General features: G+C 32.9%; 1 protein-coding gene across 2 annotated transcripts in view; it reads left to right on the top strand.

Moving 5' to 3' along the window:
• LOC120431685 (hemicentin-1) overlaps window positions 1-21,002 on the top strand; it is a 444,046-nt gene that overhangs the window by 36,750 nt on the left and 386,294 nt on the right. For both annotated transcript variants that reach the window (XM_039596803.2, XM_039596810.2), the window contains exon 2: window positions 6,784-7,216. In XM_039596803.2, coding sequence (XP_039452737.1) covers window positions 6,907-7,216 — 310 coding nt within the window. In that variant the 5' untranslated portion in view covers window positions 6,784-6,906. The remainder of the gene's footprint in view (window positions 1-6,783; window positions 7,217-21,002) is intronic.

The following is a 21,002-nucleotide window of genomic DNA, read 5'->3' as shown; positions in this document are numbered from 1 at the left end:
GAACGAAAAACTGAGATTTATATTAGCACACTGCTTGTTAGCGAATTTCTTAATCTTATATCTTGCTTTCTTCTTGCTTTTGCCTGTTGTGTTTTGTTCGGTTCTCCAACGAGGACGACGACGCATCGTGCGCGGGGTAGGGAGGGGGGGGGGGGGTGTTGTCATATTTTCCAAGCACGACGACATTTTCTCGACGTTACTTGCTGGGGTTTATCGGTACGGTGTGTTTTCAATTTAATTTTTATTGCAGTTTTATTTTATTTTAAAATTTTATTTTTACTTATCAGTGTTAAATTAAATGTTTTGTGATTTTTTTTAACAATAAGCCACACCGTGCCTTGGTAATGATTTTACAAGCGTGATGGCTGCTTCTGCTGCCGTTGCATAAATTCATGAATTATTGTGAGAGACGCATCAGTCATTCGTCAGATTGGAGTGAAGGATCTGACAGCGTGGAGCATGTTGTGCATTTACTTGGATTATGCCGGGCTTGGCGCCATGGTGCGTGCTGAGATATGAAATGCCTGGGAAAATATGCAGATATGTGATTGAACAGCAAACCCGATACCACACACTCCAGATGAAGAAGGGAAATTTTGGAATCTGGCTGTATCTGAAGGATATGTTGGAATCGAGTTATTGGTTCTGGAATTTGAGTCCTACTTGATTGAGAAGAGAATTCCTGCATGCTGAGACATAATTTATTAAATTAATTTACCATCTTTTTGCTTTGAAAAGTTTCTCAAGTAGACACGAAAGTCAGATCGAAATGAATCGCTTTAAACTTGCTTAAAAATTACAACAAAAAAATAAATTGAAAAAAAAAATAAAAATATCATAAGGTATAAACATGAAGGTTGAACCAAAAAGCAGAAGGCAGTAGACTGTAGACAAAGGCAGAAAATATGGACCAAATATAAAAAGCAGAAGGCAGAAGACAAGAAGCAAAAGGTAGAGAGTGAAAGGCAGAAGGCTAAAGACAGAAAGCAGAAGATGGAAAGCAAAATGTACAAGACATTCGATAAAAACCAAAAAGCAGAAGGCAGTAGACTGTAGACAAAGGGCAGAAAATGATGACCAAAAATATAAAAACAAAAGGCAGAAAGCAGGAATAATAAGGCAGATAGGAAAAAGGCAGAAGGCTAGAAGCAGAAAGCAAAAGTTGGTAAAATAGAAGAATGCACAAGGCTAATGGTAGAAGACTTAACCCTTTCCGGTCTGATGGGTTATAAATGACCCAAAAATCAAAATTTTCTAAAGTAGCCTATAATTTTCGTATGGTCCTCAGGATCATTTTCCCATCATAAACCAAATAATATTTTTTTGAAAATACAGGCCTGAAAGGGTTAAAGCAGAAGAAAGAAGACAAAACGCAGTACGCAAGATCCGAAGGCAGAAAGAAGAAGATAGTATGCAGAAGGCAGAATGCCTTTTAAAGAACGAAAATTTTGGAACCTGGCTGTATCTGAACGATATGCTGGAATCGAGTTATTGGTTCTGAAATTTGAATCATACTTTATTGATAAGAGAGTGCCTGCATGCTGTGACATTTATTTTCCTATTGCTTTGAAAAGCGTCAGACGAATGCCAGATCGATATGTATAGTTTTAAATTTGCTAAAAATTACAAAAAATAATTGAAACAAAATCGAGAAAAACCTTAAAGCCGAAGGAAGAAGACAGAAGGCAGAATCTGACAGGCAGAAAGAATCAAGCATAAGGCAGAATGCATAAGGTTGAGCCAAAAAACAGAAGGCAGTTAGTAGACTGTTGGTAAAAGGCAGAAAATGATGACCAGAAAATAAAAAGCGTAAGGCAGAAAGCAGGACTTAAAAAAAAGGCATAAGATAAAAATCAAAAAGCTGAAGGCAGTTGACTGCAGACAAAGATGCGTAGGCAAGGGAAGCCAAAAGGAGAAAAGCAGAAAGCAGAAGGTAGCAGGTCAGGAGGCTTAACGCAGAAGGAAGAAGAGAGAACTCAGTACACAAGAGCAAGAAAATGAAAGGCAGAAAGAAGAAGGTAAGAAGCAGTAGGCAGTAGGCAGAAAAACTGAAGAACGATTTTTTTGAGTCTGTCTGTTTCAGTAAGATATGATCTTATAGAGTTATTGCGTTTGTAATTTGAAGTGAAGTGCATGCTGAGACTATGTTTAATAAGTTTGGATAAATTTATTTACCTTCTTTTTCCTTAGAATTGTTTGATAAATTGAAGTCAAATTCAAATAAGCACACAATCTTCAAACTAATTATCAGTCATTTCCACCAACTTCAAAATCACACTCGAGTGTTACATTTTCCAACTGATGTGCAACGTTCTGCAATTAGAGACCTCCTCGAGGCTCTCGCTGAGCACTGATTACAAATTTTCTCCATTAAATACCATTCCATAAACCCCCTCTCGAGGAAAGCCGTTCTCCGAGGACTCTTTTCTGGACATTTCCCGTTTGCAGCAGCAAATTAAAAGCAGTAAATACACGCTCTTTGTGCTGCGTTTTTTTCCGCGCGCGTGGAAAATAATGGCGAAAATTGCTAATCCCTTGCAGCACTCCAAAGGGATGGGGCAGAAAAAGCTGGGAAAATTCTTGTTCCAGTCGTCTGGCTGGCTGGTTGGTCTCCGGAGTGGACACACTTTCGAAACGCTGGACACTAACGGGAATTGTTGGACCACGAAAAAGACCAGCTCAAATGTTGGCTTTTTCGGCACAAACAGGGTTGCATGTGCAGGTGGGGTAAATTGTTTTTTTTTAAATGAAAATTGCTTATTTTTTTAATTTTAAGGCAAGCTTGAATTAAAAAAAATATTTTTACAATTTTTTATGAAACTCAATTTCACCCAATTTCCCCTACTCTTTTTCTTCAAGTGGCTAAAAATCCCACAATTTTCCATTTTCCCGTGGTGGGTAATCTGAGAGGGGAAGGAAATTCAATTTCCAAGTGGTGCTGTCCTGGAGGGGGGCGAAGATTTTCCTCTTTCCTCGCTGGGCAAAAAAAAAGAGAAGCACTCCGCGCGGAGGATGTGTACTTCATTCCGGCGGATAATTGCTTTTTAATTGCATGCAACTATTACTTTTGCGACGAGCTGCACGACACGGGTGGAGCGTTTTTCTCTTATTTTTTTTTTTCAAGTTGTGACGTGAGCCGGGAAATACTAAGTGAGTGAAGCTGAATGTGAAGGTGGAAAGTGGACGTTATCTTGCTTGAAAATGTTTGTGTCTTAATTTAAATTGGTATAGCTGCCTTTTTTTTCAATTGTCATAATGGCATTCAAAATTTTCAGAAATCCTTTTTTACATTAAACCACGAGAATCAAAACTATTTAATTTATGGGAAATTCACGATTCTTTGATAGATCCGATCCTATTTCGATTCAATTCACAGATTTTTAGTATATAACAGGACTATTTTGTAAAACTTTGGATGAAAACAATCGCTTTTATGGTAACAATCACTTGCCTAATCTTACTTTTCAATAAGATTTCAAAAAAGAAAATACACGGTCAGACACAAAATGCTAAAATAATAAATAATACTTAAAATATTTCGACTTGAAAACTAAGAGTTTTGTCCTTAAGAAATTCTTTTTAAATAGTTTTCGGTTGTTGAGTTCACTCATAATCTATTTTCAACAGAGATTTAATCTTCAAAAATCATTAGACAGAAAAACCTATAGAACCTTTTGAAAATTATGTTTTCAACACTCCGCCGCCAAATTAAAAAAAAAAAACTTCAGAAATGATGCACTCATAATTTTGAATAAGATTATCACAAACAAAACATACAATTTTAAGGTGTATGTTGAAAATTTCCGGACATAAAGTTTTTATTACTCGGTTTGAACTGAAACAGAGAGGGGATGGCTAAAATTAAAATAACTTGAAAATTAATTTTATTCTTATTTTTTTCAATATAATCACAATTATTATTCTCAAAAAGAGAAATCAAAATGTCAAAATATCTAGGAATTTGTGCAAAAATTTCTTTTTTTTTCAACTTCATTAGATTTTTTTATTTTTAACTTAAAAATCAATGTTTATCATTCAGGTTCAATTATGGATTTTTCCAAAACCGGAAATTCCTATATCCCGGGAATTTTTAAAGTTTGTCGTGGATTTCCTGAAATTTAAATATAAAAATGCAAATTTTGGTCTGGAAATTCAGATTTAGTTGTTAAAAAGAGATGAACAGTTCAATACTTAGTATGTCAGCATTAATTTGACTTTTTAGGGAAAATTGTTAAATTTTTAGTTTAAAGATTCACAAATTTCCTATAGATTTTATAACTTTCTCCAAGCACTGGTATCTGAGGCAAATCAGAACAAGTTTAGCGAATTAAGACAGCTGTTGAAACATTTTTTTTTGCGTGATGTTTTTACTTTTTCAATTGATTGATAACGAAACAATGAGTACACCGATTTTCAAATATATTGCCCAAAAATATTTTGTTCCTTTTTTAGACTGTACTCTCTATTTTCCCTTGTTGGCGGCAGTGACTCAAAGATATTTTTTTAAATTTTATTTATATATTCTAAACGTTCTTAAAATTAAACATTGACTGGATATCATTTTAACTTGTTGTCGTTTCTTTTTTAAAAACATTTTCAAAAACATGTTTAAGCTTTTCTAAATAAAAGAAGTATATTTTCCAGAAATTTATTTCATTAAACCCTTTACAGTCCAATTTTTTTAATAAATTTTAATTTTTCTTTTGTTCAGGAGGTCATTTTGAGCAACTTTTGTTCTACGAAAAACTTTACTTCTTTTGTTTTGTGCTTGTTTTATTTTTTTTTGTATTTTAATTGCATTTATCTTGTTAAGTTTATGTTTTTTGTAGTTTTTGGCCTATTCTTTCACATTTTTGCTCGTTTTTCACATTCTCTGCTTTAGAAAGGCACCATTGTCATCTAAATTGTAAAAAAATGCTTCAAACATTTTTCTAAGCTTGGTCTAGTTTTTCAATTCTGAGCAGTTCTCTCAGTTTTCGGTCATTCGATTTTTTTTTTGTATTTTTTAATCCGACTGAAACTTTTTTGGTGCCTTCGGTATGCTCAAAGAAGCCATTTAGCATCATTAGTTTGTCCATATAATTTTCCATACAAATTTGGCAGCTGTGCATACGCAAATGATGTATGAAAATTCAAAAATCTGTATCTTTTGAAGGAATTTTTTGATCGATTTGGTGTCTTGGGCAAAGTTGTAGGTATGGATACAGACTACACTGAAAAAAAATGATACAGGGTTAAAAAAAATTGGTGATTTTTTTTATTTAACTTTTTGTCACCAAAACTCTATTTGCAAAAAAACACTATTTTAATTTTTTTTTAAATTTTTATATATGTTTAAGGGGACATCAAATGCCAACTTTTCAGAAATTTCCAGGTTGTGCATAAAATCTTTGACCGAGTTATGAAATTTTTAATCAATACCGATTTAAAAAAAATGGTATATTGGTCGCAAAAATTTTTCAACTTAATTTTTCGATGTAGAATTAAATATGCAATCAAAAAGTTAAAAAAGACCATATTATTCGCTCTACAGCATTGCCTTGCCCAAACATTCAATATTACACCCTTTTAAAATGTAAATCTAGGTTTAAAAAAATTGAAAATATTTTTTTCTAAAAGATCGGAAAATTTCACGGATGTTTCATATTTTAACATTATAAATCGGACCATTCGTTGCTGAGATATCGACGTTAGAAAATGGTGGGTTGTTTGGGTGAGACTAAGAAAACATAAATTTTCCTGTTTTTTTTAACCTTTGCACGGCAATATCTCAGCAACTAAGGGTCGTATCAACAAAGTTCAAAAAAGCAAAATATAGAAAATGTTCTCAGCTTTTCAAAATTATTTTTTTTCGGAAGTGTGCAAACATGTGCACTAATTTAAAAAAATGAAAAACTGCAATTATTTTCAAAAAAGTTACCTAAAAATGGATTCAACTTGACAACGGTGCACTTTATCACAATTTCACTAAGTACTTTTTGATTGCAAATTTGATTTTACATCGAAAAATGAAGTTTAAAAATTTTTGCGACAAATATTTCGATTTTTTGAAAAAAATCAGTATTGAATAAAAAATTCATAACTCGGTCAAAGATTTTTTTCACAACCTGGAATTGTCTGAAAAGTTGGCATTTGATGTCCCCTTAAACATATAAAAAAAATAATAATAATAGTGTTTTTTTTTTTGCAAATAATGTTTTAGTGACAAAAATTTAATAAAAAAATCACCAAAGTTTTTTTTTATCGTGTATCATATATTTTCAGTGTAGTCCTTATCCATACCTACAACCAAATCGATTTTGTAGATCGTGGTGTAACACTCAATAATGTCGAAAAGTAGTGTGGCATAGTGTGGTGAGTGACAAGGAAATAAGGTTTAAAAAAATGTTCTTTTTCTGCTGTAGAGTTTTCGATAGATTGAGTTTAGCTAAATCTATAACGTTTTTTGCAAAAATCCAGACGTATGGATGTATCACACTAAGTCAAACTTTATTTCTACTCAAGACAGGACACAAACCTTTTGTCTTGGAAAGTTTCTTCTGCCTGTTCACAATGTTTGAAAGAGTTCAAAGGTCTAAAAAACTAGTTAAGACATGGACCACTTATGATTAATGAGAGGTGAAAGGGTTGAGATTTGCTGAGTGAAAATTTGATTTGAATTGTTGAAAAATGGTTTGCGCAATGCACAAAAAGTGCGTGTCTTGTCTTATTGTTTGTAACCATTTCTTATTAGTTTTCGATTCTCCAACCTAGAGATCAACATTATTTTTTTCTCTTTTCCAGATCCTAAACAATAAACCTCCTAACAAAAATCTTCAAAAGAACCAGTGTTTCCCTTAAAAGTTTCATTATCCCACGAGGATTTCCTCGCGCGTTCCAAAGTGTACCCAAGTGAAGAAACCAAAAATGTGTGTCACAGTAAACGAATCGAGCAGGTCGGCAGGACCGGCCACAGTAATCGGCAGCGGTAAAACCAGCAACAAAAGAAGCAGCAGCCACAACAGAGGCAGTGTTGCCAGCAGCAGCAGCCGGTGCCAGCCGGCTACCACGGTTAATTGCTTTTCACGGTTCATTTCCCGTGCTGGTCACCGCCAGCAGAAGCAGAACAGTGCCCCGAGGATGCCGTCACTGGTTCGGGTGGCCACTCTGGTGGTGCTGGCCAGCTGCTGCTGCCTCTCCCGGATGCCAACGACAGACGCGGCCATTTCCAATCGAGGTAAGTGTGGGAGGTTTTTGGGGCCAGGGTTTTGCAAATCTTTTAATTTGAATATTTTATAAACTCAAGATTTTTGATTGAAAAAATAATTTTCAAGACTAATTTTTTTTTGAAATTTTATGATTTGAAAATTACTGAAATTTCTGCCAACACTGGCTCCACTTGCTCAATGGTCCACCATTTCGTCAATGTTGACTAAAGGACGGAGAAGCCGTCCGATGGACGTCCGGCAGTCCAGCCGGCCAGTCCAATATCCGCTGCCCGGTTGCCGGACCGGTTGCCAATTTCAACGCTCTATTTAACATGGGATTAGCCGAGCCGATCGATTTGGAAGTGGGTGCTGGCTGGGAGGTAAGACGATTAGAGAGAGCTGGTACACAAGTCACAGTGTAACGATGATGGCAGATGGGCTAATCCAGTTTTTCACTTAAAGTATTACAAAAGCCAACGCAGTTTGTGGGTTCGCAGGAAACGTAAAGTGGCTTAGAATTTGAGCCACTTTGGTGGCGGACTTCACAATGGCTATGGGTAAGATTTAGCTTCGCTACGAGAAAAGGTTATCATAGCGCCATCAATCACTTTACTTGGAAAATGATGAAAGTTTTGTTATAACAGATCATTTGAATTATTTTTCAAACGTGATTTTTTTTTAAAATTAAGGAAAAATGAACTCAAAATTATTTCTTAAATTTATTTTAATGGAAAATTGTATTTTGATCTCGAAAAGCTAATTTTTTTTATAAAGCGCATTGATTTAAATTTAGTTTAAATTTAATTCAGGTTAAAATAAGTCTAGCAATAACAAATTGCAATTATTGACCATGAATGGACATTCATGGAAATATCATTCAGGAAATATTTGAATTCATATGGATAAAAAAGTTCTCTACATTTCCATACGTATTTTTTAAATGGTGTTCATTTTTCAACTTGCGATAGCTGGGAAATTATTGGTCAGGTTTTGAATGTTAAAAAATGAAATTTATGTAAAAATTTTTGATCTGCCAAATAAAATAATTTTAAAATTTTAAGATCTATCTTTACTTTTGAAATGGTTTACAAATAGATAGTTTTACTTATTTCATAGTTCAAACCAAATTACAAAATTTTTGAAGTATTTGTAATGTAAAAAGAACAAAACTATTTTTTTACATTAAAAATCGTACCATCAGTTTCCGAGATATCGTCAGTTAAAAATTACAGGCTATTTATCGGACACTTAGAAACAATCATTTGCATAGATTCGAAATATTTGTTCGAAATATCTCAGAAATTACTTACCCAATTTAAAAGTTCCATAGAGAAAATTGTAAAAAAAAATTTTACAGTGTTTCTTTCAAGAAGTATTTTTAAAATACAAAAAAAAACTTGAATCGGTACATTTTATCAAAAATTGTAAAGTACTTTTCAATTTCAAATATGATTTTGCTCCAAAAAAAGAGTTTAAATCGTTTGTTTTTCCAAGTTTTCAATATTTACCAAAAAGACACGATTTTTTTTTCAAAAGATCATATCCCCCAGACCAGATTTAGTACAATCACGCACTATAGCTAAGAAGATGTCTTTTTTAGGCCCCCAAAACATATGAATAAAAATCGAAAAAATACATATTTTGGAATTTAAATATTTATTAATACAAGTTTTAATACAAAAAATCATTTTTTTTCGTGTACCTTTTTTTTCCTAATAAGTTTTAAACATAACCTACAATTTTGCCCAAGACACCAAATCGATCAGAAAATCTTTTCTTAAGTTATAGAGCTCCCAAAATTGTACTGAGACTTGTATGGAAAAAACTAATGATGCAAAATGACTTCCTTTGAAACAGTGAATGCATGGACATTATCCAAATCGAAAAATGAAAATGAAAAAATCGTGAAAAAAAACTGCGAAATGGCACAGAGCTACTGTTAACCTTAACATTTTAAAAATAATTGAACTGAAATTTGAATTTTGCGCTGGAATTTGTGCATACTGATAGCTTAAGAGTTGCATTTTTTTGGTCCACTCAAACATTTAAAAAAGTTTTTAATTATTAAAAATACAGTCTTTGGGATTTTTTTCTCCTTATGGGATTGAAAAATGTTTTTTTAAGCGTAGCTAATTTATTTTTCATCATAACCTACAACTTTGCTGAGGGAACCATATTGATTGAGAAAATTTCAACCCATGATTTTTTTTTGAATAATGATAAAATGGTACGTAAACAACAATCAGTTTTTTTACCTTAAGAAGTTTCATAAAAAAATATTTTATTGAATTCATCTAATTTAGTAAAGATCTAATTAAGATATGAGTTTTTAAAAAACTACTACTTGCAATAGTGGCATCAAATAATTACAATCACTGCATACATTTCGGAATTAATTCTTGTATTGTTTGAAATACTTAAAAAAAATTAAAAGTATGTTTTCTTATGAAGCTACGAAAATCATATTGCAGCAGAAGTTTTGAGAATAGCTGAGGTATTTTTCAATATACGCTAAATTAAAAAAGCAGTACGGTTTTTTACCAAAATGTTTAGTTTTATAAAATATGTTCATACACAGAAAAAAATGATGGTTATATTAAACAGGAATTGGTGACAGATTTTATGTAAAACAAATGTAATATTACACCCGATACTGATAAATTTTCATTATTTTCTGATGAATTTTCATCTGGTTCACATTGGTACACATTTTTTTAAGGTAAAATTACCGTAAAACGGGGTGATTTTGATAGCCGGGGTGACTTTGATAGGTCCGCAAAATGAAGAGTACAAATAAAATACGTATGGAATGGTTTAGAACCATATTGACCGTGGTGGAGAAGTGTTCAAAGTACCTCAAAAAGAACTTTTCATAAAATTTTGAAAAGTTTAAAAAGTAAGTTAACTATAGTTAAGAAAATGTTGATGATAGTCATTATTTTAAACTTCTCAAAGTCTCATGATTTTTTCAATGAACATGATTTTGAATCGGAAAACGGAATGCATTTTCGGATTTTTTGGACAATTACTCCACTAGGAGAAGGTTAAATAATTTTGTAAATAATAAATAATATGTGTTTTTGAAACACAATTAAAAATAAAAATCTCAAAATTGATAGGCAATTTCAGTTGAACAAATTTCATGTAAAATGTGAAAACTTGTGATTCGTGCTTCGAATTCAGTATGAAATGCAATTTAAATCGATAGTTTTATAAACAAAACTAGTTTTAACAAATTTCTGGCAAAATTCCGACTTTTTAGCAATTTTACCTAAAATTTATATGTATTTTGTTAAAAAGCTTATAAACTTAGTTAACTAAATATAAACATGGATTTTTTTTCTTAAAACTATATCAGCTAATTTAGTGATGGTACATTTAACGTACAAATAAAGTTTGAACATCTTAAATATGATTTAAAAAAGAAAAACTATGACTATCAAAGTCAAATCAAAGTAAACGTTACTATTTTTCTAAACACTATTGAAAATACTGTTTTTCCAAAATAGTGCATGGACTTGGTGTGCTTACCGCAGTACATGTTTTAGAAATAATAATCTTGAGAAAAACCTTTCCTGTTGGAAAATATTCCAAAAACAAATACAAATTCTATCAAAGTCACCCCGGTTTACGGTACTCAATAAAGAGATAATTTCCAACTAACCAAATTTTCAACCTTCCAAAACTAATCTTTTTCTGAATATGGACACAATTTTGGACACATTTCCAAAATTTTTGTATTTTTTTTATTTACGACAAACTTTGTTTTTTTTTAAATACTCAAATCAACAATTTTTACCACATTATTTTGAAAAAAGATTAGAGTGTTTTTTCAAGATACTAAAAAATAAAAAAAATCTCATACATTTTGAATGTACTTTGTTCTTCTATAACACAGAAAAAAAAGTTGAATTTTGGAACGATTAAAATTTGGTTGGCTTTTAAATAATTAAAAATATTTATGTTGAAATACTCAAATTTCCTTTGGTGACGAATGACAAAATTTCAATTAAATTACAGTTTCAGTCGCCTTTATTTAATGTACAATAAACTATTTATAATTTTCAAATTAAAATAATCAAGTTTCAAATAAATTCAGAAGAATGTAAACTTTTCATGAAAGAAATAAAGTACACACATATTTCTAGTACGTTTCAAATAGAATTAATATTTTCTGAACCGGTCTGGTGGTTCAGAAAAAAAGGGTCTTTAAATTTAATTGCTAGAAGTTATTACAACTTGTTGAAAATATTCAAAGATAATAGTTGTTTTTTTCTTAATTGATTTTTTTTTGCCGTGTTCGCGAGGCCATTTTGAGCAACTTTTACAAAAAGCTGGGCTTTTCTTGTTTTATGTTTTTCTTGTTCCATTTTAAATATTTTTATTTGCTTTTATCTTATTATGTTAGTTTTTGATAGTATTTGGCGTATTCTAACATTTCCTTTTATTATTTTTTGCCCTTAAAGTTTTTTTTTCATGTTTTTAATGTCACTTATACAATATTTGCTCGTTTTCCACGATTTCTACTATAAAATACTTAGAAGCATAGTCTGGGACATTACAAAAAATACTGGATACTTATTTTTACAAAAAAGGTGCAGGTGGTTATGTTGCACATGACCAGTATGACAAAGAACTTAGCAGAAAACTTTTAAAATTAAAATTAAATTAAAAAAATAGTAAGTGTTTTCACTAAAATTTAAAAAAAAATCTTTTTCCTAATGCCTGTTGAGATCAATAATTGGGTTGAAAAAGGATATTTGGCAAATTTGTAAGATCGAAGCCACGGAAAACTAAAAGAAATCCGCTCCAATCAGAGCAGCCCGCAAAGCACTCCCTTTTTTAAGAAAAGTGAACTGTTTCCCACGCCTGCTGTGCGCGTGTTCATGATGGCAAAATAAACGTCCAAATCATGAACTTCCGGGCCCAAAAAAAAAAGCAGCGCCAAAAGTCTTAAAACAAAATCAGAAAGAACAAAAGATGGAGGGCAGAAAAAAAAACACACAACGACTAAATCCCGGAAAGTTGCGCTCCGCTGGCCGTGACAGTTATTGATGGTTATTATTAATATTTCCTGACGATCAAGATGACGTCGCTTTCGGCGGGGAAGGATTTTTCGTTTTCGTTGAGGGAGAAGGAAATTAAGGGGAGGTTCGCGGGGGGGGGGGAAGTTCACATTTTTCTTTTTTTTTTGGGTGGGAGGTCTGAAAAAAGAAGACAGTAATCTAAGGTCCTGACTGTGCGTATAATCTCCGATCTTGGCCCCGTCGAGATAATAATTCAACCGAAACTTGTCGTCCTATCCGGCAGGGAGCTACTCTGCGTTAGGGAACGTCGGCGGACTCGGAAAGCATCGGGACGATATTGGAAAAGTTTTGCTCTGTCTTTGGGTAATGTTTTTCCGGAAAATTGACAACTTCGTTGGCCAAGACACTGCTGGTGGGGGGTAGTGGCGTGTACTACACGCAATCTTCTTCCTGTGCCAATGTGCCGAGTTGAGAGTTGAGCTTAATGAGAATTGAGCTTAGGGTTAGACTGGTACGAAAAATTGCTGCTTTTTTTTTAAGGAGACAAGGGAAATTCTCCACGGTATCCTAACATAAATTTCACTTGAGTTTGACGATTTTTGAAAATGATGATAATTTTTTTGAAGATTTCCCAAAATGCTGAACCAACCTACTTCACCTACACTTGACTCGAAATGTCTACTCTTCCTAGCCAGTCGCACATAAACAAAGTTTCCCGATCCGGAACAACGCCAAATTAGATCCGTTACGTCCAACTCTTAAGGGGAGGATGATGATTGGATTAGGTTGGCGCAAAAAGCTCTCTCTCTCTCTTTTCCCCTCCAGGCGGCCGGAAAACGGAAACGGCGATTTTTCTCCCGTTGCCATCAGCAGAAGCAGCAGCAGCCGTTCATGATTAATAATTTGTGTATTAATTTTTGATTGGATATCGGTGTGGACGATGAAAGATTTATGCAGCCGATTATGAGCCTGGAAGGAATCAATAACGCGTGCGCGCCCAAACTTTTCGGCTTGATTAGCCAAATTAATTGGATTAAATTGTTTAGACTTTGGCGGTGGAGGCGAAGCCGGCTGTAGAAATTTGGAAGTTTAGTAAATCTTTCCCCCAACTTTCATCATTAGCGAAGCTTCAGATGGATTGAATCGACTTCGGCTTCCATTAGTCAAACTTAGTTCGAACTTGGTAACAATGTGAATTTCAACTTTGACACTCCGTGCACAAACACGTTCCGAAGGAAAGGAAGGGGAAAACTTTATTGGAAACTATTCATCAGCGCCGCGTGCACAAGAGGGTGGTGCAACACATGTTTGACAGCTCTTTGCTCGGGGAAATCTCACACGAGCGAATCCGAAATTATTGGCGCCCGTTTTTCCGTCTAATTCGAAGCGGTGGGACGGAAAGTTGCTCCTCGAAGTTGGTACCCATGCACTGCAACGTGCCTGATGCTGCACCGTTATGGGAAGAGGGGGGAGGGGAGCTTACGAAAACTTGCACCATTTGTCAGAACCCAATCTTGGAGAGCTTACTACACCTTTGGAGCAAACAAAGAAAGTTTAGCCATTTTGGAAGTAAACTAAAATTTAACTTTAAATAAAATTCAAGATCGTGGTATTTGCCTTAACTAGCTTAAGTTCGAGCAATTTTTAAAACTCAGCAAATCCAAACACCTATACAGTCCAGACTGGAATATCTGAAGCATCGAACATCCTAAGTTTCAATTATCCGAAAATTTGTAAGAAATTTCGAATAGTCAAATTACGAGCTAAAAATTGGCATGCATTTTTTTTCAATCAAATTTAAATTGGCCAATATAAATATAATTTAAATAAGTGAAATTTTACTCATTGCGTGATAAAGCATTTTGTAAACTTTTTGCTTCACAATTTTGTATGCTTAGCAATGAATTTAAATCTAGCCAAACATTCGATTTGACGCCCAATTGAAATGTTATCAATTATTAAAAAAAAACTAAAAAAAAAGTGTTCGGAGAGATCGCAGGGTTGGTTTTCAATTTTCCTGTTTCTTTTTCTTCAAGCCACTGCACAGTGGGAAAAAAGGGCCCAAAAAATTACCCCAACATGATTTCGCGCAAACCATCGATTGCTATACACTTAAAGCTTCGTTTTTGCACCAGGAATAATAATCCGATGAAAAATCGCACTGCACGGACCGTTGGCTGGAGTACAGGCCACCGGAAGATCCGGATTTTTGGAAAAAGTGTCAGATTATTCCAATTGTGAACTGATAAGCTTTCTTCTACCATGAATAGTCATGCAAAACAATCCTAGAATAATATTAAATACCATAGGACCCATCGGAACCGGTTCCACCGATCTCCGGTGGCCACATCCGGAACCGCAATAGGAAACAGCGTAAACTAGTCATGCGACGTATCAAACTTCTTGATTCGGATGTGGCCACCGGAGAACCTGGGAACCGGTCACCGAAGGTAAAAATACATTTTAAGGATACTCTCCATCCAAAATCAAGAAGTTTGATACGTCGCATAACTAGTTAACACTGTTTGCTAATGCGGTTCCGGATGTGGCCACCGGAGATCGGTAGAACCGATTCCGATGGGTCCTATGGTATTTAATATTATTCTAGGATTGTTTTGCGTGACTATTCATGGTAGAAGAAAGCTTATCGTTCACAATTGAAATAATCTGACACTTTTTCCAAAAATCCGGATCTTCCGGTGGCCTGTACTCCAGCCAACGGTCCGTGCAGTGCGATTTTTCATCGGATTATTGTTCCTGGTGCAAAAACGAAGCTTTAAGTGTATAGCAATCGATGGTTTGCGCGAAATCATGTTGCGGTAATTTTTTGGGTCCTTTTTTCCCACTGTGCACTGTATCTCAGCAACCAAAGATAATTTAATAATATCAAATTTTCTGAACTTTTCAAAAACAATATCTTCAGAGATGGTCATTCTTCGTCACTGTTTTTAAAAATCGAAAAATAGCTAATATTTGGCTGGAATCAATCTTTCGGTGGCTATATCTTGAAACGGGACACTTTATCAAAAAAATCTGTGAGGTTATTTTCAAATACATCAAAAAAATAAAAAATAATTTGCACAAATATTGTGCAAATTGCGATGTTTTTTTTTCCAAAAATCACAATTTTGTTAAAAATTCATAACCCAGCGGCAAAATGTTTTACCTTGCTTCTCTATGACTGAAAAGTTGCGAAATAAAAATACAGATTTTGGGAAATTCAGTTTGTGTAAAAAAAAGATAAATAAAAAATCGACAATTTTTTTTCGTGTAAAATTCATTTCCGATTTTCGTAGACAAATGCTCAACCTGGTTTTCATCTTGGCTAGATCACTTTTAAATTATATTTTACATTAATTACAGCAGACAACAAAAAAATTAAAGCAGTCCGGTTTTTATTCTCAGTGAGTTCAAAGATGTTTGATTTTTTTTCCTTTTTCGAAATATAGACAAATACTGTTGAACAATCAACTTTTCACTCACAGTCATTTGTCTGTTTTTGAGCAAATCAGAATTATCTAATGTTTTTTTTGTCTCCAGAATTAGTTTAAATTCCAAATTTCTTAAAAAAGTTACTCAATCAAAATAATAATAATTGTATACGGCAAGACTTTCAAATTTTAAAATCTATTGGTTTATTCGTTAGGGGATTGAAACATTAGTTGATTTAGGTTTAAATTTGGGTTTAAATGATTCAGACTTTATTAATGGGTTTATATTTGCATTTTCATATTTTTACAGCAGAATAGCTGTTAGTTTCTTAGATATTTTGAAACCCCAAAATACAATTACAATTTACAAAAAGATTATTTCTGAATGAATAAATTCAAAGTTGAAACTATTTTAAATGCATTAATGCAGACTTTTTGGACTGCGAAATTTGCGAAAACAAATCAATTCATATCGAATATCTAATTCGTTTATTCTTAATGACATATGTCGTAAACGATATGTGATTCTTTTCGCTTCAAATTTTTAAAATTGAGCTTCAAATTGGATTTGGTTTTATCTACACCCAGGGTTGCCTGATTGCCAGATAAATCTGGGAATGCCAGATTTTTCATGTGTCAGCCAGAATAAAGATTCACCCTTCTCAGTGCCAGATATTGACAGATTTTTCCAGATGTTTCACTTAATGCCCATTTTGAACAACTTTTTGATTAGAATTAGAATGAGTTTTTCTTAAAGTAAATGTAAATTCAACATTTTTTAGGACATAAAATCAGTTAAAACCTCTGAATTCTAAAAACTTTCAAAATAATTCATACATATCTTTCTTCATCTTCATCAGAATTGTTAGATTTTCGTCTGCCAGATTTTTCCAGATTTTTAATCGATACTTTGCCAGATTTTTTAAAATTTTGACCTGGTAACCCCGTCTACACCCCTCTGACCAGGGCCAGCATTTGCTGCATTTCTTATCAATTTTGGCAACAAGTGGAAATTTTAAGATTTTCTTAACTTCAGGTGTGTAAATAAATTTTAGTTTAGTACATTGTTTAAAAAAATTTTAGTTGAAGAAGAATGGATCCAAATCAAAATGCTTGTACCCAAAAAATATTTGATGTTTTCTAAATTAATTATTAGGAGAGACTTTATATAACTCGTAAACAATCCATTTTACATCTTAACATAAAGATAAAATAAATTATCCGATTTGTTTCCACGTTTTTCGAAAAATTGGCAACACTTTCAATTTTTTTAATCAGCTTGGGTCAAAGCTCAATTGATTGCATTTTTTGTTATCCAAAACGATCTTATGCTTTGTGTGAAAAGTTCAATTAGAGAATGCGTATTTTTTTCTAAGGATTATAGCTTCAAATTTGCTGAAACACCAATCGATCAGAAAATCTGTTTTCAAAATACAGATTTTTGAATATTGTAACAGCCTTTTCATAGGGACAGCTGCCAAAATTGTAAAATTGTTTAGACGAACCAATGATGCAAAATGACTTCTTTGATCATAGAAAAAGTTTCATTCAAATAAAAAAAAAACAAAAAAACACAATTCTCAAAGACAACCTTCCAGACAACTCGACGGTTAAGTCACTGCCCGAGTGGCACAAACTGAAACGCAAACATTTGAGCCAGCCAGTCATCGTCCATGAAGCCGCCAAAGTCAAAGCGAGCGAGCGAGCGTTCATTCTTGGCACGCCTCGGCTCGAGATTAGGAACTTCGTCAAGTGACACAATGGCATGGCAAATATGTGTGTGTATGAAGCTATTTGTGTGTGCTCACTTTGCTTCCACATGCCTTTCATACGAACAGAATGGCAGGATTTAGTACGAGCAGCACACACAGAACTGAAGTTTATCAAAAAGGGCATGTGTGTGTGTGTGTGTGTGTTTGTGTGATAAATGGCGGATAATTAATCATCGCGTAAGTGATATTCAAGTTTCGATGATTTATATTAAATTCTCGGTGCTGCTGCCGGTGGCAGCGAGTTTGTTCTTTTCTTGGTACTAATCGTGCCCGCTCCCAACTCCAGCTTGATATGGTTCTTGAGGGAACACGCCAGAGACGAACGATGACAAATTCACTGGAGCGTCAATGGCTGACAACATGTGTAGAGAACACACATGAGTAGTACAAAAAAAGTTACTTGCACTTGGTTGAGTGGCAGTTTGAAAAATGATCTGAAATGGGTTTTTTTTGTTCTTCGTGACTCAAGAATGCAATTTCTTTTTGTTTTAATAAAGTGAAGCTACATTATTAGGTGCCATTGGCAGATGGTACTGTCTGGAAAATTCAAATCGCTTTTTATTCTTTTTGAAATTTAAAAACATTAAATTTTATACTGAAGCAAAACTCGAAGCATACCGACTGCCATATTTCAAACGAACTGAACCAGTGCCAACCGTGACTCAAAGCACCACCTTGAAAGTGAATAAAGAATCACCCACTTGGGACCGGGAAGCTCGGTGGAGCTGACCTGGTTCTGGAACTCTGCAGGCAACTTTTCGTTTCGTTATTCCAGGTATCACCATTTCAAGGTAGAATTGCCAAGTGTCGATCCTGGCTCAGAAAAAAAGTAGCATAACTTTAGGCGTTTTGTTGAAACACTCACTACCGCTTGATGCTTATCGATTGCATATCTCCGGGCTAATATTTACTCAGAACTCAGAAATCCGAACCGTAGCAATGCTACTTCAACCCTAACCCCGCAGATGGCGACTGTCACCGGTTCCCACACTAAAAGTGGCATGAAAAATTCAAAAGCAGTACGTGCCTCCCAAGCACAAGCAAAAAAAAGGAGGAAAAGTGTAACTGGTTGGCATTCACAAGCTGCCCCAGGTTTCCCGCCGCTCATTCACTGGAGAAAACTGTTGATCCCGACCAGAGGCTTCGACGTTCACCGACCGACCAGCAGTCTGATGAGTATCCCTGGCACGCATCAACCCCGTTTGGTGAAAGTGCACAAAAAGTGGCCTGTTTTTTGATGCAATCCAGGGACCAGGCACTTGTGGGATGCAGTCGTCGTCCACTGTGTCCACAGTGTGGAATGTTATTATATGGAGGTCCAACGTGTGCGAAATTGGGACCAACACGTGGTGAGGGGGCTTCCAGACACGTCCTCGGTTGAGATCGAGTTCTGCTTTGGATAATGGATAAGGTTCTTGACATTCTACAATTGATAGTTGATATTTTTGGTCAAATTATGTTAGACCTTAGATAAAATTAATACCATAGTTTCAAGAGGTTTCTAGCACTGTCTTAGATTAGCATTGTTAAAAGAGTGAAAATTTGCATATTGGACCGAGTCCTTAACCGCCGAAATTTTTCCTTAAAAAATTCCTTAAACTACTGTACTACTTACTTTTTTGACTTTTTTGACTACTGAGTTTTGCCTTTTTTTATTGTATTGCTATTGGCTTTATTGACAGATAAAGCTTTTAGGTGATTTTTTTTTCTTATTCTTTCATGTTTAAAATAATTAATTTCTCTTACTCATGTCTAGTGTTTGACTTTTTGTTTACTTCTTCATTTTTAACTAGAATTTTTAGAAATTTTTTTTTTTAATTTATTTTTTTTTATTTTTAAAGTTTTTTTTTACTTTTTTTACTTTGTTTACTTTTTTACACTTTATATTTTTCAACTTTTACTTTTCCTTTTTTTCCTTTTTTTGCTTTTCAAAACTTTTTGTACTTTTTGAACTCAGTTGATCTTTTTTTTATTTTTTTTGAATATTTTACATTATTGACATTATTGACTTTTAAGGTTTTCACTTTTTTGACTTATTCAATTTTGAACTGTTTTGACTCTTTTGACCTTTATTTTTTTCAGTTTTTGTTTTTGTTTAATTTTTTTTCTTTTTTGACTTTTTTTACATTTTTTACCTTTTGACTTTCTTTTACACTTTTTACCTTTTTTACTTTTTTTACTTTGCTGACTTTTATTAATTATTTTTACTTTATAGACTTCTAGACTTTTTGACTTTTTTTCCTTGCTTTGACTTTTTGACTTTATTAACTTTATTAACTTTTTGACTTTTTTGGGTTTTTTTGACTTTTTTTGACTTTTTTGACTTTTTTGACTTTTTTGACTTTTTTGACTTTTTTGACTTTTTTGACTTTTTTGACTTTTTTTACTTTTTTGACTTTTTTGACTTTTTTGACTTTTTTGACTTTTTTGACTTTTTTGACTTTTTTGACTTTTTTGACTTTTTTGACTTTTTTGACTTTTTTGACTTTTTTGACTTTTTTGACTTTTTTGACTTTTTTGACTTTTTTGACTTTTTTGGCTTTTTTGACTTTTTTGACTTTTTTGACTTTTTTGACTTTTTTGACTTTTTTAACTTTTTTGAATTTTTTGACTTTTTGACTTTTTTGACTTTTTTGACTTTTTTGACTTTTTTGACTTTTTTGACTTTTTTGACTTTTTTGACTTTTTTACTTTTTTGACTTGTTTTGAGTTTTTTTTTAACTTTTTTGACTTTTTTGTTTGTTTTGACTAATTTTGACTTTTTTCGTTTTTGACTTCTTTGACTTCTTTGACTTTTTTGACTTTTTTGACTTTTTTGACTTTTTTGACTTTTTTGACTTTTTTTTGACTTTTTTGACTTTTTTGATTTTTTTTTGACTTTTTTGACTTTTTTGACTTTTTTGACTTTTTTGACTTTTTTGACTTTTTTGACTTTTTTGACTTTTTTGACTTTTTTGACTTTTTTGACTTTTTTGATTTTTTTGACTTTTTTGACTTTTTTGACTTTTTTGACTTTTTTGACTTTTTTGACTTTTTTGACTTTTTTGACTTTTTTGACTTTTTTGACTTTTTTGACTTTTTTGACTTTTTTGACTTTTTTGACTTTTTTGACTTTTTTGACTTTTTTGACTTTTTTGACTTTTTTGACTTTTTTGACTTTTTTGACTTTTTTGACTTTTTTGACTTTTTTGACTTTTTTGACTTTTTTGACTTTTTTGACTTTTTTGACTTTTTTGACTTTTTTGACTTTTTTGACTTTTTTGACTTTTTTGACTTTTTTGACTTTTTTGACTTTTTTGACTTTTTTGACTTTTTTGACTTTTTGACTTTTTTGACTTTTTTGACTTTTTTGACTTTTTTGACTTTTTTGACTTTTTTGACTTTTTTGACTTTTTTGACTTTTTTGACTTTTTTGACTTTTTTGACTTTTTTGACTTTTTTGACTTTTTTGACTTTTTTGACTTTTTTGACTTTTTTGACATTTTTGACTTTTTTTACTTTTTTTACTTTTTTTACTTTTTTTAATTTTTATTACTTTTTTGACTTTTTTTACTTTTTTGACTTCTTTGACTTTTTTGAGGTTTA

The sequence above is a fragment of the Culex pipiens genome, chromosome 1 (genome assembly GCF_016801865.2).
Source record: "Culex pipiens pallens isolate TS chromosome 1, TS_CPP_V2, whole genome shotgun sequence".
NCBI lineage: Eukaryota > Metazoa > Arthropoda > Insecta > Diptera > Culicidae > Culex > Culex pipiens.
This window is presented reverse-complemented; position numbering and strand designations above follow the sequence as displayed.